Source organism: Mchenga conophoros, linkage group LG2, assembly GCF_057382185.1.
Source record: "Mchenga conophoros isolate Kocher_MC1m ecotype Shallow Benthic linkage group LG2, M_conophoros_male_GT1.1, whole genome shotgun sequence".
NCBI classification, from domain to species: domain Eukaryota; kingdom Metazoa; phylum Chordata; class Actinopteri; order Cichliformes; family Cichlidae; genus Mchenga; species Mchenga conophoros.
This window is the reverse complement of record NC_140527.1, coordinates 3,991,567-4,009,903: the sequence shown is the minus strand read 5'-3', so window position 1 is coordinate 4,009,903 and position 18,337 is coordinate 3,991,567. Positions and strand designations below refer to the sequence as shown.

The 18,337-nt window shown below is 40.1% G+C and overlaps 1 protein-coding gene across 2 annotated transcripts in view; it reads left to right on the top strand.

The window, feature by feature from the left end:
• slit3 (slit homolog 3 (Drosophila)) overlaps nt 1-18,337 on the top strand; it is a 247,638-nt gene that overhangs the window by 142,182 nt on the left and 87,119 nt on the right. Inside the window, exons 1-2 of one of the 2 annotated variants that reach the window (XM_085283739.1) lie at nt 813-931; nt 1,241-1,312. Coding sequence is in view for 1 of the 2 variants with exons in the window: in XM_085283729.1 (XP_085139855.1) it covers nt 1,241-1,312 (72 nt within the window). In the remaining variant the exon portion in view is untranslated. Of the gene's footprint in view, nt 1-812; nt 932-1,240; nt 1,313-18,337 lie in introns of those variants that run through there. The other variant, XM_085283729.1, reaches the window with a different exon arrangement.

Genomic DNA, 18,337 nt, shown 5'->3' with positions numbered 1-18,337 from the left:
TTCTGTCAGTTTGTATGTATTTTAATCTTTCTGTGCTGTGTTTACCGTATTAATCTACCTGTGTCCACCTGTCTGAGTGTGTCTGTGTGTGTAATAGGTTAAATGCCACTTACAAGGGACATGAGGATACTTCTAAATGTCTGCCCTTTGTGTATTTTCATCTGCAGTCCATCCATACTCTCCTGTAGATGAAGAAGATGAGGTAGGAGGGACAGAGGGATGAATGGGTTGGAGGAATGGAAGGAAGTAAGGAAGGAAGGGAGGAAGTGGACTTTTCAGGGTTGCTGGGTTCATGAGGGGTGGATGATGTTGGTGGGGAGGGGAGCTGAATACCTAGAGCCGAGCAAATTAAAGTAAAAGCAAAGGATGGATGGCAGTGGGGTACAGGGTGCATCTGGTAGTCCAGCAAGCAAGTTGTTGAGCAAGCCTGGAAATGGAGGAGTTAGTGAGAGAGAGGGAGGAAAGAAGGAGAATGGGAACAAGAGGCAGAGTCGTGACTGTAGGTTGATTTACGGAGGCTTTCCTTTTAATGAAATTGTTTCAGTGACAGAGCCGGTAAAAGGCCCTTAATGGATTGGCTGGCCTAATGTAATGAAATTACTCCCTCTTTCACTATAGAGAGAGGAAAAAAGAATAAAAGAGGACATGGGGGGAGGGAGAGGAGGAGGATGGGAGAGGAGAGATGCAATTAATATTTACAGAACAGACAAGCAGGGTGGGCTTTAGTAGCAATGGCTCGCTCGCTCTCTTCTTTATTGTGCCTATCTCTCTCGCCCCTCTCTCTCCCGGTGGCCAGTGTGCGCTGGGCGTGCGGCAGGGGAAGGAGGTGATAGGCTGATGCCAGGCAGGCCACTTCAGCGCACCGGTCTCTTCTCTCGCGCTCTCCTTTTCCTCTCCTCTTCTCCTTAGGGCTGGCCATATCAGCACCGAGGTGAGAGACTTAACCTTAGCTTTCGTGCTATCATCTGGACTTGATATTCCTAGAGTGTGTGTGAGTGAGTGCATGTGCGAGAGAGAGAGTTAACTCCGGTGTCTCCTACCTGCTACCTTAAGCCCACTACTTGGGTATCACCTTACACACATATCCACATGCACACACTCTCGTTCAAGCAACCCATCTTTTGTTAGTCCCTCCCCCAGCTGAGCGGACCTTGCAGACTTGCGCCTGACTCTCTCCCATCTCTGTCTAATCTGTGTGTGTGTGTCTGTGTGTGTGTGTGTGTTTGTGTGTGCGGTGCAGGCAACTGGACAGCAACCACATCAGCTGCATCGAAGATGGAGCTTTCCGAGCGCTGCGCGATCTGGAGATTCTGTAAGTAGAGAAAAACCCTGGTCCTCCATCTCTCTCCTCCTTTGCCTCCTCCTTCTCTCATCAGTTTCCTCTTCTCCTCTCTTCCCCTTTTCATGTTTTGTCTGTGAAACAAGGATATGTCCTGCACTCTCCTCTTCTCATTATAAGCTTTGCTTTATGTCTTATTCAGTTTCCTCGCCCTTTCCTTTTTTTCCCTTTCATTTAAAAGGAATACACTTCCCTCTCAGTTCTGTATCGTCCCTCTTTCCCCTTCATGTACTTTTCTATGTCTGCTTTGTGTCTTTAGTATAAGAAAAGCTGTAACTTGAAGATGATTTTGTTTAAAGATCACAGTTTCTTAAATGCTTCTGCGTGTGAATTATCCTCAGTTATAGCCTTGAATGACTGCAGAGGTGGCTGTATAAGTACTTGTACGCATTGCTTGCAAAGATGAAACCTACCTGTTCATCAGCCTGAAATTGTGTAGTCACTGACTCACATTAAACTGATACACACCCAAATACAACACAAACAATGGGATGGGAAACATTGTATCTGCCACCTGCTGTGCTCTGCATTTCTGCGCTCCATGTGTGTTAGCATATGTGGGTGATTCCTCCTGTATATGGGGATACATTAATGTTCTTACGTGTTTGCTTCCAGCTGTGTGAGTTATTGAGTCTGTATGTGTGTGTTTGCGCAAGTGTGTGAGGAGAAATTGTGTGCGTCTGATCTGTCTACATTTCCAGAGCTCCTCATTTGTCACTATACTCAGAGGTGTGACCGGCCACTGTGCAACGAAAGCTATATTAGTAAAAAGGTGTCTACTTTTTCCGCACCTGTATGTGTGTACAAATGCATGTAATTGTGCATGAATGGGTTTCTATGTGTGTCTGTTGCAAGGCTTTACTGTTAGTACAGAATCAGGTTATTATTTTCTTACTCTGTTCCCTATATTTTGTGCTAAAATAAAGAATATAAAGGTTATAGTGTCAGATCCTGATATTAGGAAAAAGCAGCTGAAAATAAGTTTGTTCTGTGATGGTGGCATTGCTGATAGCTGATAAGGTTAGTGGTACTGTTTTTGATTATCTTAATGAGGAATAATCATATAGAAAATCAGGCACAGGCAAAGTGAAAGAAAGATTAGCCTAAAAAAACAGGCAAAAAGAAGAGAGAAAAGTGGGGTGATTCCACTTTTTCCAACCTGTCTGTCCATCTTTGGCTACATATCACTTGGAAAATATGCCGGCAAATTATTAGAACTACTAGAAATTGTTTGGTTTCCCAGTTGAGTTAAATGTTGGAAAAGAACAAGACAAGAATGTGATTTTTCTTATGGTTTTTAGGGTTTCCAACACATTCTGACAATAATTAGGTATTATAGTCATCAGCTTGAAAGTCTGAGATAAAGTCTCATTGTCACATAAATGTCTACTATATCAGGAATAATATTCACAGAGAGACTATTAAGGGCAAAGCTACCAAGTATACATCTTCTGTGATAAGGATGAGAAGCCAAAGAAGCCTGGGAAGTTGGCAGAATTTAGATTTTTAAAGGAATTTTCTCCGTAATGCTGATTCCACCTTTGTCTGCAGTGTATTTTTCACTTTAAATGGCCCATTTAAGAATTGTGGGGTCAAAAATGTGATCAAATTCAATATGCATAAAGATGATATACAGCAGAAAGCAGGTATGTGATGCAAAAGCTCAGAGAGATTCCCAGCAGTATCAGACACATCTTGATTAGTATCCTGCTGAAGTAGGTGTGATTGTTCTTGGTGCAGTCTGGTGCTGCTAATGTGCTCACATAAATGATTAAATAGAGCAGAGGATACTGTGGTAAATGGTTCAGTGTGTGGCAGTGTAGTCCTCATCCAAATCAAAATAAAATGTAATCACCGCTACTATAAGTAATAAAATCAATGCACATGTTCATTATAAATGATACTTCATGACAGTATTGTAGGTTTTCATTAAAGCCATCGTATCCTTTATCTCCACGTTTTATTTCCTTTTATAAGTTAGATTTTTTTTCATTCCCTGGCCTCACTTTTGCTCAGCGCACAATGAAAGTGATAGGGGCCAGATAGAGGGGGATCGGCAGTGCGAGATACAACATATTAGCAATTCATAAGACTCTGACAGCTGAGTGCTCGGCAGGATTTACAATTCACTGTAAATACGCAGCCGTTCCATTCACAGCAGACAGCATGACAGCACACAGTATATTCACTGAATGTGACGTTTTAATAAAGGCAGGTGTGTGTGTGTGTGCGCGCGCGTGTGTCTGTGTGCGTTGAAGTGTTTGTGTTCATGTGCAAAGGGCATGAATGACAGTAAGCAATTCTGCTGCTGGACTGATCTTCATTTCAAGCATCTTAACGCACACGCACAGACAAACACACGCATTCGCCACACAAACAGATGCATGCGTATTCACACATATCCGCGCACACACAAACACAGACGCAGTCCCATCTGTTCAGTTCTTGGGGTTGAGTCCGTGATCGTAGTACAAAATGGATGATAGAGATAACGGTGACTGGAGGTCATGTGACTGCACCATCAGGTAGGTGTATGTATTTTTGATTGTTCACACCTATGTGCGTCTGTGTGAGTATCTTCTTGTGCTTTTGTCTTTTCAAGGATCGGTTTAAGTTTTAAGCCATCGGCTGTTCAAATGGCTGAGCAGCACTGAGGTTAGGATGATTAGGTTTAGATTAAAGTTTAGTGCAGTGTTTCTATTACACATTCGTTTATCCATCAAACAGAGGTTAGGTCGTTTGTCAAGCAGAAATATCTCCAGCCTGGGGACTTGACAATTTGAAAATGTCATCTTGATCTCTGGGAAATTGCAAATAATATTTTACGTGTTTTTAGACATGTTATAGGGTATTAGTCAGTCAAGAAGATAGATCGAAATTATAAAGAAAACATATTTTTATACTTTAATAAAGTCCTAGTTGGAGGAGCATCTGCGATCCACTTGGTCAGCAGTTTTCTATATTTTTCTTTACCTGCTCAACCACCTGTATTCATATTTGCGCCAACTAGCCTCTACTTCACTGCCGTTATGAGTTATTTTGATTGTACACTTAGATATAGGCATTCTTGTATATTTCTGGCATCTGCACGTAACATTACACCTTCATGTTTATGCAATAACTCTTTTGCTTTTACATGTGAGGCCTTTTCTCTGTTCTTTGCAATAAATGACTCTCAGCTTGCTCGAGTCGCACTTTCAATTTGTTTGATCCACTAAATTGATGCCTCTGGTTCCCATCCAGAAATCTTCTGAACTGGGCCAAATTTCCCTCGGAAGGGCTGTTTGGTTTCCAAGTGCCGCTTCGGCTTGCTTGACACTATGTTAGCATTAGCCAACTTTTCTCGACAGATGAAACACTCAAGGCTGATGGGTTGTTGGCGTCCTTGTCCAGCTTATATGTGATACTTCTAGTGCCAGATTTTTTTTACTCTTTTCTTTAGGTGGAGAGTTAGTTCTAGCTTTACTTAGTTTTCCCTCTTACAAATTTCATTATCCCCGCTGTTTTTAATGTGTGACATTCGGATAAATCCAACCATTCGGAGACTACGCTTAAATATAGGTATTCCCTTTGAAGCACTTTTTAAATTATCTTTGGGTATCTTTGTGCTGCAAAAATGGTAAAAATGGTAAATGGGCAGATATTTTACTATATAGCGCTCTTCTACGCTAATTGAGCAGCCCAAGCGCTTTCTACTACAAGCCTCACACATACTGACACAAGCACTTTGTTTTAACACCTAAGTGTTTTTATCTCTCTCTCACACACACACACACACACTGATGGATGCATTGGGGGTGAAAATGGCAGGCTGGAGGAGCTGAGGATCAAACCACCAACCCGCCAAAATGCTTGCATATGAATTATTGGTGTAATAAATATAAAATACAGTCATTACTTTCCGTAGGAATTTAATATTACAATAATAATGTATGTTTTCCATATAAACCAACCATAAGATATAAGAAAGTGCATAGGTTGCAGGCAAATAGATATGTGTGTGTGTTTTAGTAATTTGTGTGTGCGCGCATCATGCTAATTGAAAGAAGTGGATCTCTCGCTCTCTCTCTCCCTCTGTGGCACTAATGAATCTCCACTTTAATTAATCTAGTCATTTTTAATTAGCCAATGTTTCTTGGTAGACTAGGCTTTATCTGAGCTTAATATGTTTCACAGGAGCTGCTTTGACTCGTCAAAGCTGAATATTTGGGTGTGCGGCTCATTTTGTAAAAGCTAAATGGATTTGAGTTTGTTAGTTTCATTAATCTTGTTATAATTGATAATATAATGGAAATGAAAAGGAGTGATGGGGCTTTTTTTCTAAATAAAGTTAGACAACGTGTTAAAAATTCAGACACATTTAAGATAAAATATTTGACCTGTCACAAATTGAAAAATTTGCGTATGCATTGACTAAAAGCTGTAATCATTTCTCTTTGCAAAAAAAAAGAATGAATTCCTCGTTTTTATTAATACGAGTGTACTTTTAATCATTGCATTTTTCAAGGTTTTTTTTCCCCCCCTTTAACACTTTCTGTAGTTTTTGCCACGTATTGTTCTTAAGCATCACAGTTTGACTCACGTTCACCTCCTGAAGAATCCGACAGGAAATAATAACAAACAAAAAAGCATACCGTACTAGTCGCAGGGAAGTGATCTCAGCAATTCACAACAAAGAGCCAATTTCTGTACTCTAAGAAAAGAAAAGTTTCTATGATGTTAAGGGTTTGAATGCTGCTTCTTTCTCTCTGGCTTTGACAGAAGAGTTTTATTTTCTGAAGAAGCTTAGAAAGAAAGACAGATGTGACTAAAGAGCCTTTAAATTCACCATTTCCTCTGATATCCTTTCCCCTTACTCATATGTCCTTAGATAGTCTCTTTCGCTCTTGCCTCCTCTTCTCTCTGCTCTCTCTTTCATGGTTGCCAGGATGAAAGTGGAGGATCGGTGTTGTAAAAGCAAGGCAGTGCTGGGCTATGATTTATTTAGACCCAAAAGGGCTGTGGTTACTATCCCATCCTTTTTGCCTGGAGAGACAAGAGACAAGAGAGATTTGGGGAGGTGGAATGGGTAGGGGGGGTGTTAGCAGAATGGGGGGGGAAAGGGACAGAAGGAAGAATTTGAGGAAAGAAGAAGAAAAGAAGGCATGTAATACTGGTGCTGTAAAAACAGCCAGTTTCCTGGATATAACTTATTTATCTACTGTTGAGGAGAGAGGGAGAAACAAGGCAATACAGAAAAGAAGGTCGAAAGGAAAGTGGAGAAATCCATAGATGCAGAGGAAGACCAAAAAGATGTGCAGTGTGCAAAGAAAAGGAGTGATAAAATGCAGGGAGAGAAGGCAGAGATAAGAACAATAGACAGATACATACTGTAAAAGTGATGCAGGACAAAAACAAACAAGAAGCAGAAAAAGGGAGGCAGGTGAAACCTTGTCCATTTGTTGCAGATAAACAAGACCAGAAGAAAGAGATGTAGGACAGAGCGGTATAAAAGACATCAGAGTGAAAGGGAGATGAAATGGCAGACAGAAAAGAAGGAAGAAACACTGATGTGACATTAGCGAGTAGAAGAAACTCTGATAGAAAATAGATTGAAAGGATCAGAGGGAGGAGAGCAGGGAGGCATTAATTATTGATGGAACAAATGTCTGACTGACTGACTCAATTTGGCCCTTTGTTGTTTCCAGACCACCAAGGCTGTCAGATAGACTCAGAACAGGGTTTCTCAAAGTAAGGACGGAGACCCCACTGGGTGGCTGATGTTTTGATTTTCCGGTTTTTAGTTTTTATCAAGATTGGTTGGCAATATGGCTTAATTTTAATTAAGTGATATGTGTTGCCTCCATTGCTTAGATAAACATAACACAAAGATGTTATATACATGCATCTATTATCTGTTAACAAGAATGCCAAATATCTGTATTGTGAATGGCCAATCTAAACTGCTGTCCTAATGCGTTATTGCATTGGCGCTGTTTTGAGATTGACCTGTGCTGTAGGGCATCTGCACATTCTTGTTAATATCCGGATAGTCATTTTCCACTGCCAAGTAATGAAGACCCACTCTGATACTGCCATCTTGGAAAATTAGTCATTTTAGGTAAGCTTTCTCTGCTAGAAAATTAGAAGAGTCTTTAGGCTGCGATGCTGCAAACAAATATCTGAAATTAACTTTTTAGCTTTTATGCAATGGCTGGTATACTCATAAAACATTGCCTGAGAGGACTCACTATTCATGACCAAAATAATGACAGCTCAAACGGCCACGGCAAGTGGAGGCAGAGGCAACAAAAAACTGCACCTTGAATAAGCGGTTTATTTACACCGCATAAAATCAGTTGCAAAAAGGAGATGTGGTGTGCAAGTAAAGGTCTGTGTGAGTGAGTGTGTGGATGTTAGTGGGAAAATGATAGTGAACTCAAAGTAAGTGCATAACGAGAGTCTCTCTGAAAGTAGACAGCTTTTATAGTGACTGGCATCACTGGCCCAGGCGCTCCAAGCCAGCTGAAGTGGAAGACTCCATCAACCAACATGTTTCTGGAAGAGACGCAGTACAATGAAGCCACAATGCTCTCTGTTCTTTAGTGCCTGCATTTTTGATAAAAAATGCTCTCGTGGAGCATAGAAACAAATGTGCATTTAAAGCCACTTTTACCTTTAAAGTTTCAAAGAGCGCAACCAAACACTTGTTATTAAGGTGTTAAAAAATTTAAAACATTAACCAGTGAACTGGTAAATTATGTGTTCATTTTGAATTTCAAACCATGTTGGGTAATTAAAAACCACACATTGGTTGTCAGAAAACACATCATGGAGCATATCTCTCTATCAGGCAAGAGATGCCCTTTAGAAAGGTATCTGTGCTCCAGGGAGACTCGGCTGAAAGGTACGAGTGATCAGCTTTCCAGTTCTGGGACAGTGATAAACCTTTATTGGAGGATTCTCCCAAGCACAGTTTGTGTTACCGTGCACCTTTTTTGTAGAGCAGCGGAAAGTCATTGCTAAGCTTAGACAACTACAACACTGGGTTAAAGTTGTTGGATTAGGGCATGGTCCCATTTAAGAGAAGATTCCAATCCCATGCCAGGTGTAGCAGCGATTGTGTTACGTAAAGATAGCAATTATTTCACAGTTCTGGGTGAATACCAAAATGCCTAAACAAGCCTGGGATCGTTTTTCTATCACACGTGAAAACAGAGGCAGAGTCACCCTTGATTTGTTCTTTTGTTTGGTCTTTACTGAAAATCAAGAAAGAATGCACACCGGGGTGGCCTTATCATATTCGTCATTAAACACCTATCAGAATCAATTAGTGCTGCGAAATAATTCTAAACAAGTGGTTTTCCTAATGGCACACATTATGGATGCATGTCACTCTGCTTTCCCACTAAACATGAAACAAAAAGATTCATCTTAATTACTTGACAGGTCCTTTCATCTCTATGCAAGCTTTGAAGGTTTCAGATTAATATTGGTTATGCTGATAAACACATTTTGATTGTTTGCATCCTTTACAAAAATCAGACTTGCTCTAAAGCATATCCTGTTCTGACCTGTATGTTATAAGCATCCTAAGCGGGGTGAAGACTTGCTGTTGTTTTATCTCTCAAAAGTCAAACTACGAATGCAAATACAACAACGGAGACTGACCTATGACTTTTCTTCAGTGCATTACTGTGAAGAGCACCGTGATCATTAAATTCAGCAATCCCACAGTCGGCTTTCCTCCTAATACTTTGATTCCACCGTTTTTGTATTTTTTTTTAAAGCCTTTGATGGTCAAAACTGTGTGTGCTCAAACTTGTAAGGCCAATAAACACAGCAGAAGTGGAAATGTAATTATGTGATAAACACAGTCTTTATATTTGGCAGAGAAGCTGCTCGATCCACTTTGTCAGTTTGATTCCCGAGAATACCTCGTCCTCGCAATCACGTCAGCGCAGATGGTAGGCATTCCTCCTGCAGCGGCTAATGACTGTGTGTGCCAGCGCACGAAGTGTGTTTTTACTCAGCGGGAGCTAATTTAATGCTGAGTGCCAGTGCTGAATGCAGCCAGCCTCACACTGCTGTACCTTGTAGTCTTTCCCATGTACTCTTCTATTCCTTTGTACCAACCAAGAATTCAAAGTAGCAGACAAAAATGTCTTCTTGTTAGCCACAAAACTTGTTTTAATTTCCTTCCGTGCACTTTTTTAAAAAACTTGTTTTGACTTATTACTGCATGGAGAAGTTTTTTATAACTTCATTAATTACTGTAGAATATTAAGTGTGGTCTTGGGATTAGGGTTGCCAGCCTGTAAGGGCTTTATAACCTTAAGGTGACAGTTTAGTCTAGCCTATTAAAAAATTATACAGTAGATTGTAGCATGATGATTTGTTATTCACTGCTCTGTTGCATTTGTTTGCAGGAGGGTGCAGTTTACGTGGTTTATATTCACAAGGGCAAACCAATTAATTCTAATTCAGCAATGTCTCAATCAATAATATATAATCTATTTTAAAGCACTTACCACATAGCTAACGCCTGATTTTGAATTCCATTGTGTTTTGGCAAGTGCGTCTGCGTGTCTTTGAATGAGTTAATCCACTTAGTGCATGTGTCTGCCAGGCCACATCAGAATAAATGATGGGTCCCTGTGTGATGATGAATGGTAATTTAGATTTAACATAACTGGACTAACGAGCGCACTAATGACTCCAAAGCTAGCCTGGACAGCTCTCACTCGACAGGCTCACGCCTTGCATCCCAATGAGATGGGGAAAGGGCACCCAACTATGTGCACATGCATACGCAATCATAAATTCATAAACGGTTCTGGCAGCGAAGCACATCCCATACACAGATGCACACATGCACCAAAACCACACACACACACCACATAAGCTAAGTATGTATGTTTCTGAGAACTCATTGAGTAGTTGCGAGAAGCCAGGTCAGGCGGATAGGAAGCTGATTAATTAGTAATTATTCATCGGCCAGTTTTCAACCAGTTGAATTAGATGCAGTTTTTGCTCACTGATCTTTTGACTCGCTTTTTTTCCCCTCTCTTGACAACGAAGATTAATGAAAATAAATGATAAGTACTTCATCATTTTCAGATATAAATAGATTTCATTAAAAAGAGGGTGAATTTTCACTTAATCGTTTATCTTTAGATCTGAAAGTTTTTAAGGTGATGAGACTTTGTTGCGTGTTTCACTACAAAGTCACTGCACTCAATTACGCTAATGAACCTTGGCATTTTAATTGTGCTGCTTTTTGAGGGAAAAAAACACGCTCTTGCGACAAAGAACCCCACTATTAACATTTCCACAGGCCAATAACACGTACAACTGCTTTATCTGTACAGCCTGTTCATCCGAACTATAGTCTCATAGTGGGATGTTACACCCATGTAAAGTGAAAAGCCAAAATCAGCTTGCAGTGCTCCGGAAGTGTCTAGCCTGGTCACTCATGAGGAAATTAATATGGAATTAATTATTAAAAATGCAGAAACTTATTGTCTGTAATTGTTTTGGTAAGTTTATGTTAACAAAGTGATACAAACAGCATCAATTGCAAGGCAATTAACAGCCTCTTTATTAAAATGAAGCTAGTTTAAAGGTATGTTGCATTTCATTTGCATTCATCTTTTTAAATCTATTTAAATATATTTTGTATATTTACAGTCACAAAGAGCAAATATGTAAAATAAAACTGAAGCAAAACCTGCATATTTTTAAATAGTGTAAGTGATCCATCTTTCTGTTGATTGCACACAAAACTTTCAAGCACAGCTAGAGGGGGGAGGTGGTTGAGAAAGGACTGAGCTTTAATAATGGCGAGAAGCAGAACAGGTGTCGTGACTGAACTGAATTTTATTTCTTTAAACACTGATGTTTTTATTAATTGCAACCAAGACCGATAGAAAAATCGACACGTGCAAAAACAGACAGATGAAGGCGGGGCAGGCAAAATGGTTTGACAGAAAAATCGGAAAGGAGAGCGAGAGTCTGCCATTTACATGACATGCCCATATGCACATTACAAACACACAGAGAGCTAAGAGGTCTGAGAAGCACTCAGAAGAGCAGTGGATCGGCTGCATATTTTATGATCACTTTTCTCGGCGAAGCACAACTTTCTGTGCCGCTAAGAAAGAAAAACGAGAGGGACAGAGTGAGAAAAAGGAAAGTGAAGTGCATGTGTGTGTGTAGCAGTGAGGTTTTGGCCGACGACTGTCATAATTCATGAGGGCAGACGGACAGAGTTGCTCAGTGCACTGTAACTTCACAAGGTGACTTTCACTTTGCCTGTAACTCCCCTTTTCAAACACAGACTCGGTTATGCAAACTGTCAAATATTTCTTCATCTAAATTTCTTATTACCTCTTCTCTTTGTCTTTATACTCTTCCTCTTCTTTTTCCAGTCATGTATACCTCCTCTGCACATTTGCCTTCCTTTTAATTCCTGCTTCCCTCTCATCTTTTAGATTATTTACTCGCATCTCTTCTGCTAATTTCTGCCATGCTTTTTCAACCACATTTACCCAACCTTTCATCAATGTTTATAACATATATAAATAAACTTATTTCCATGTTAATGTCAAATAATGGTTAGTCAAGCTGTGAGATTATGTATTTGGATAGTTTGGTGATTATTTTTACAATCAGAGAGACCAAAGTGACCTATTTCTCCTACTTTTCATTTGTTTGTTGCTTTATGTGTACATCCAGCTTGAAAGCAGGAGGCAATAAATTATGTTTCCACCTACTGAGCTGTTGACCTCTTGGCCTCAGCTTCACTGATTGAGGCTCCGTACTTAAATCAGTTTAGCTGCAAGCTTAAAAACACAAGAAATGGTGAAATAGGAAATAAGGAACTAATCTCACGCACTGCACTGCCAGCAGGAGAGCTGTGCTTTCTTTATGAGAGTGATGTGTCCTGGCCGAGCTGATCTAACACTTCAATGCCACATTAAGGTGAAAAGGCATTGTCTGTGTTGCACTCCTATAGGCTTATACTACATTATATTATGTTATATATGTTATGTTACAGTCGATTAAAACAATTAAAACATCAAAAATAAGAAAAAATTGTTAACCCATGTTTCGTTTGGCAACCAAACTTTGGGAATTTTATAGATTTATCTATATAAGTACTGTAATATAAAAATACCCATGTGGTTTGATTTAAATGGCGCATGATGCATGAATCATCTGCCTTCCAGGGTTTCTAATGGTTGCTTCAGCTGAACTGAAAGCCGTCACAAAGCAAAATAAACCAACTCTTTCTTAAGATTAGTTAACGGAAAATGTTTAGTCCACTGTAGGTAAAGTAACTTTTGCCGTGAGTGTAATTTAAACCTAATGCCTGTCCAAATAAAGCAGTTGTTTGTACAGCTCCAGTGGTACAACTGTCAAAATTAAACAACAGTTGGTGGGTACAGAAAACCACGCGCACATGTGTGTGTATATGCGCTTGCCTTACACGTCAGAATATCCCCAGTGCAGTTGGTGTGTCTCTAGCCTCAGTGCCCCCAGTAACGATTGCATTGCTGTGGTTGCCTCCAGATCTGTCTCGTATCCGTGACGCGTGGGTGCTGGATTGAAGCCCCCGAAAAAAAACCTCGCTCAAAACTAAAGTTTAGTAATACAGAAAATGGTGATGTGTGTAGGTGTGTGTGCTTGTGATGATTCAGAAACAAATTCCCTATAAGTGGATGCATGTTTTCAAGTGTCTTTGTCAATGCTTCTCCATGTTTGTGCACACGCGTGTGTGTGAGTGCGTATATGCACAGTGGGGTCAGAAGAGAACAAAGCAGTGCAGCTTTCTGCTGTTCAGTGATTTTGGTTTGGCTGGCCTTTCGGCTTCTCTTTGAGTCAGCGGGCTCAGCAGAGCCATCACACCCTGGCAACAACCAGCACCCTGGCAAAGACAGAGGGTCTGACCTGAAAGAGAAGGATGAGGCACAGTGGGAATGAAGGAAGAGAAAGAAAGAAAGGCAGCGGGTCAAAATGAGAAAATGAAAGAGGGTCAGTAGCAGTCAGAAACTAAAAGTTTAGAAACAGCTGTATAAAATGTACTGGAGGGTGGGTATGGAAAGAAAAGAGAGAAATAAAATCAATGGAGAGGAGCTGAGCTAAGTATGCAAGGTAGCTACTGTTTACAAAATAACGACTTTTTTGGGGGGTGGGTGGGTGAAAAGTTGTGGAAGAGGAAGAACATGCTGGGAGGATATAGGGAATGAAAAGCAGGCCTTCAAAAGAGAGAAAGAGGCACTGTGACGGCTATTTTTCCATTGGAATGGCAATAGTGGGTTTGTGAGGAGCCAGCTTTGCTTTGGGAGGAAAAAAAAAACCTGAACTGTTTAAATTATTTAAGGAGTTAAAAAAGTGAAAAAGGTGCATGTGATTAAGAGCAAGGAGGGAAAAGCGAATATTCATAACATATGTAATGACAAAAAAAAAATCTTAATAGCATATTACTTGTGATGTTACAGAATTTAGGGCGTAACTGTCTAAACAATTCAGATTAATATTCCCATGAAAACACAGCAACCGTGATTATTTTGTAATCCTAACCTAACCAGTCCAGTGAAAGTAAAAACAGCAAGCCTATTATCTAAAACTTTTAGTCCTACAGGGGACTTGAACTCAGATCCCATGAGGGATGGTTGTGTGTTGGTTTGAAGCTAACAGCACCTCCCAGCGTGAACTTTGTTGGCCTTTATGGCTGGCTGCAACATCACCATCAGGGGAATTGTGTGTCTCCCATAGCAGACCTCCAAATTCACTTTCCCTTGGCATTGCTTTAAAGGTGCCAGCTTACTTAAAAAAAAAGAAAGAAAGAAAAAGATTTATTTGGGCCTTTTTATCCATTTTTTTTCAACGGGAAGCAGAGTAGACAGGAAAACAGGGAGAGAGAGCAGGAAATAACTCCAGGCAGACTCACACCCAGGCCCCTGCAGTAGCCTGGGTCTCCTGTGCAATCTGCTGAGTAATACCAGTGGCCATGTCATCACAATTTAAACAAATTAGGCAACACCAATTCTTTACCGCTTGACATCATTTGACATATTTATATGATAAGATGTTGGAAAGAGGAATAGGTGAAGAAAAACAAGTAAGGAGCACTGACAGTGGCTCAGCATTTTCGCTGGCCAAATACAACCTACCAAATCTTGGTTGGTGATAATTTCTTTTTACCTTGTTGTTCATTCCATCCAGCTGTTTTACATATACACACATCTACAATTAAATATACATAATTTAAATATCCATTATTTTAATATTTATGCTGCTGAAATGAGACATTTTTAACTTTGGTTTTGGTTCTGTTTAATAAAAGATTGCATAATGAAGGAGAGAGGAGGTGAGGCAGTGTAAAAAATTTAAACAGCCATGCAGGTAACACATTAAGTCAGTACCAGCCGATTTACACAGAGGGAGGGAACGGGTAACGCAGAGCTTATGCAGAGGTGGGACCAGCTTCAGATATTGGAAGAGCTCGACGCCAGCAGCCTGACCCACGCACAATTAATCACATCCCACTGGGTGGCAGGACAGGAAAGAGGAGGAGAGATGGTGATGAGGGAGAGGAGTAAGAGAGAGTGAAAGGAGATTTAAGATGGAAGTCAAGCAGGGCTAGAAGACAACTGAGAAAAGATGGGAGCAAAATAAAAGAACAAGGGAGGAGGGGAGTGAAAGAAGAGAGGCAATCTGCAATCTAATTTGTTGTCATTTAAGGTGTAATGGTCTCTTCAGTAGCTTTTTATGTAGATGTCTTCCAACCTTTCTAATACCCTTTTTTTCCTTTCTTTTTTCTTTCTTTTTTCTCACACGACTCCTCCAAGATTTTCATTTTAGAAGCCCATATTATATTGCATTCATTATTCGTTTTTAATACAGGGCTGAATGATTGTGAAATATCACAAAGCAAAAACCTGGCATTGTGTTCTTACACACATATTCACACACATGCACACAAATAAGCCCCTGAGCTGCTCTCTCTCACTCTCAGGCGCACACATACAGCCTCCTGCCAAACCACATGGAATTGTCCAGTGATGAACATGATGTGGTCCCGTTTACATAGTGTCAGCTAATTTGATTAAAATCAACATCATCAGTTTGTGGTGTCAAGGAACGGTTTTATAATCTTACCCCACATGTGGGCTTTCAATTACACCCCACTTCAAGAAGCCTGGATGTTTCACCAGGATTTCCTTACTATTCCACTGATTTATATAACTCTTTTCCAGGAATTTGGTACACTAACAGGCATATTTTTCCCCCTTCGTCCTTCTGAAAAGCTTGCAGCAGTCAGCACCCACTGGTCTCAGTGAGGAATAATGCAAACATCATTATTCAGTTAATTCAAGCACCAATACGGCAGCCTTTTCTTCCCTCTCTTCGTCTTCCAGCCTGTTTTTGTGCAACTATATAAAAATAACAGACCATTTTTATAATGTCAACATTTCACTCAAAAATGATTTGTACTTTACTGTTTCGTACATCAAATAAAAAGTGGTCACTCGTGTACTCATTTGTCATAATTTTAGACTTAAACAAAATTTGGTTAAAAAATAGCTAGTAATTTTCTCAACCTCTCAGTGCTTTTTGGGGTTGGGTTGTAAACAGTTCAGCTTTCCCAGAGTGGTTTCCAACAGCAACACTCTGGAAATGTCAATTTTCTCAGAGATGAGTGGGTGAAATTGAGCGACTTTGGTTGTTCAAACACTCGAAAGTTTATTAAACCAGTCCGCTTAGCTCGCACACGCACATGCGCGCATATATGCATTGAACAACACGTATACACAAAGGACTGAAAGCTCTCACACACACATACTTGACAGGTACAAACAGAACACACATGCAGGATTTAACACCAGGCTGCCAGAGAAAGTAGGCATTAAATCCCGTGGGAAAGTTTAAAAAAAAAAAAGAATGAGACAATTCAAGTACTAAAAGCTCTTCCTCAAAGAGCTTTACTTCTTTTCCAAAAGCCGTAAAGCCTGTTTGCAGACGTCATAGCCTTTTATAGATGTGTTATAGTGTTAAAGTCATAAGGGTCAAAAATCACTTACAAGTAAGAATCTCCTCATCAAAAGACATGGATACAAGGACAGGAGCATTCATTGATATATTCCATTTCTTTCTCTGTGGCTCACACTCTCAGCGTCCTCCCACACACACACAATCTAACACATACACTTATGAAGATACTCTAGTTTTCATTCAAACAGTTGCATCCTTGAAATCTCTTTCTCTGCTCACAAAACATACCCACAGACAACAAGGCAATAATTCCAAACGCAACATTGCAAGCACACATACTCGTACACACATGCGCACCTACATGTGCAGAAACATTGCACAGGGCTGCACCATAGCATGACTCTCTGTGACTGATTACTTCAAGGGTCGGTAGTCTCATTGTCTGACTCGGCTGTCCAGCCCTGAACATACACCCATGCACACAGACATACACAAACATATTTATCTCTAGATGTCCCTATAGACAGATCCCACCACTTGTCTGTCTGTCATTAGGTAAAGGAGTAAATCCTTAAAGGTTAAATGGACATGACCTATTTGATTGACATGCATTATAAGTTCCCTCCTTGTTACTTTAGCTCTCTTTGTAATAAAAGTGTGAGGTATGAAGAAGTTAGGCAAATGTGGCATTGAAGTGTCCGTGCATTTCATTTTGCCTCCTCTCCTTAAAGCTGTAATGAGGTCTGGGGGAAGATTTTTTTGAGGGCTCTTCAGACAACTCAAAGAGTCTTTAAGGCCTTTCGATAGTCAGCCCCTTTACAGCGTCTGTGTGGGAAAGCACTCAGAGGAAGAAACTCAAGTCAGAATTTAACCACTAACATTGCTTTTATATATATATATATATATATATATATATATATATATATATATATATATTAGGGGTGCAACGATACACAAAATTCACGGTTCGGTTCGGTTCGATACTTTGGTGTCACGGTTCGATATTTTTTCGATACAAAAAAATGTTCATGCATTTTTTATTTGTCATTTATTAAAATTATAAATATACATTTTAACTCAAAAGTACAGTTTTTAAATTTAACCCTAACCCTTGTGCGTGTTTTTTATTTTGACAGCGAATGCGCACCTGCGGACCACTTATGTGCAGCCCTGGTTATTTAGCTCATCATATTGCAGCCACAGAAATTCTTTTGTCCATGAAACCATAAAGCTGCACTTTCTTTTTGCCTTATAGTCTGATTTGTCATAACTTCTCCGTTTTGTGGTAAGCTTTTCTTTGGCTGTCACTTCTTCACCCTGACCTGTCTTATTTGGCTCAGCAGAACTGAAATGTTTTTACACGCTCACTCACATAAGCTCAGCGATTCTCTGCGCGATCAACCTCTCACATGTGTAAGCTGCGGGAGATTTCACTTGTCATGTTTGCATAGTAAGCTAACGATTAATAAGACGATGTCAGAGGAATTGGTGCGCAAATTATCATCACTCACAGATCAGTGCTGTCGCTCTCTATACACAGTTCGCACGATTGCAAAGTGAAAGCAAAAAAACAAGCGCAAATTCAAACGCGACTTCAATATGTCACATATTGACAGTGGCTCTCCGATGCCAATGACATAATTACCCAGCTACATTTCCGAAAGAATGCAAAAGCATTGACATATATTTTTCCTACAATAGCCCGACGGGCAGGGCAGAGATAGATTTTGGTAGCCCGACTGAAAAAATCGCTAGCTCCAGGACGTCGGGCTAGCGATATTGCAAGCCCTGTATCTGATTGAGGAATCACTCATCTTTGGAAAAGAGAGTTTATTACAGAGAAATGTCTCTTTCCAAAATAAAAGCTATACTATCCGCTTCTTCTGGGCTATATTCTCAGCAGCATAAGGAGAATCATGTGCTAACAGCTGTCTAAATGACTCGGCTAAAGTTAGTAGCATGCTTGCTTTTTTTTGTCTTTGCACTAGGATGATGTCGGTGTAAATGTGCAGTCATATT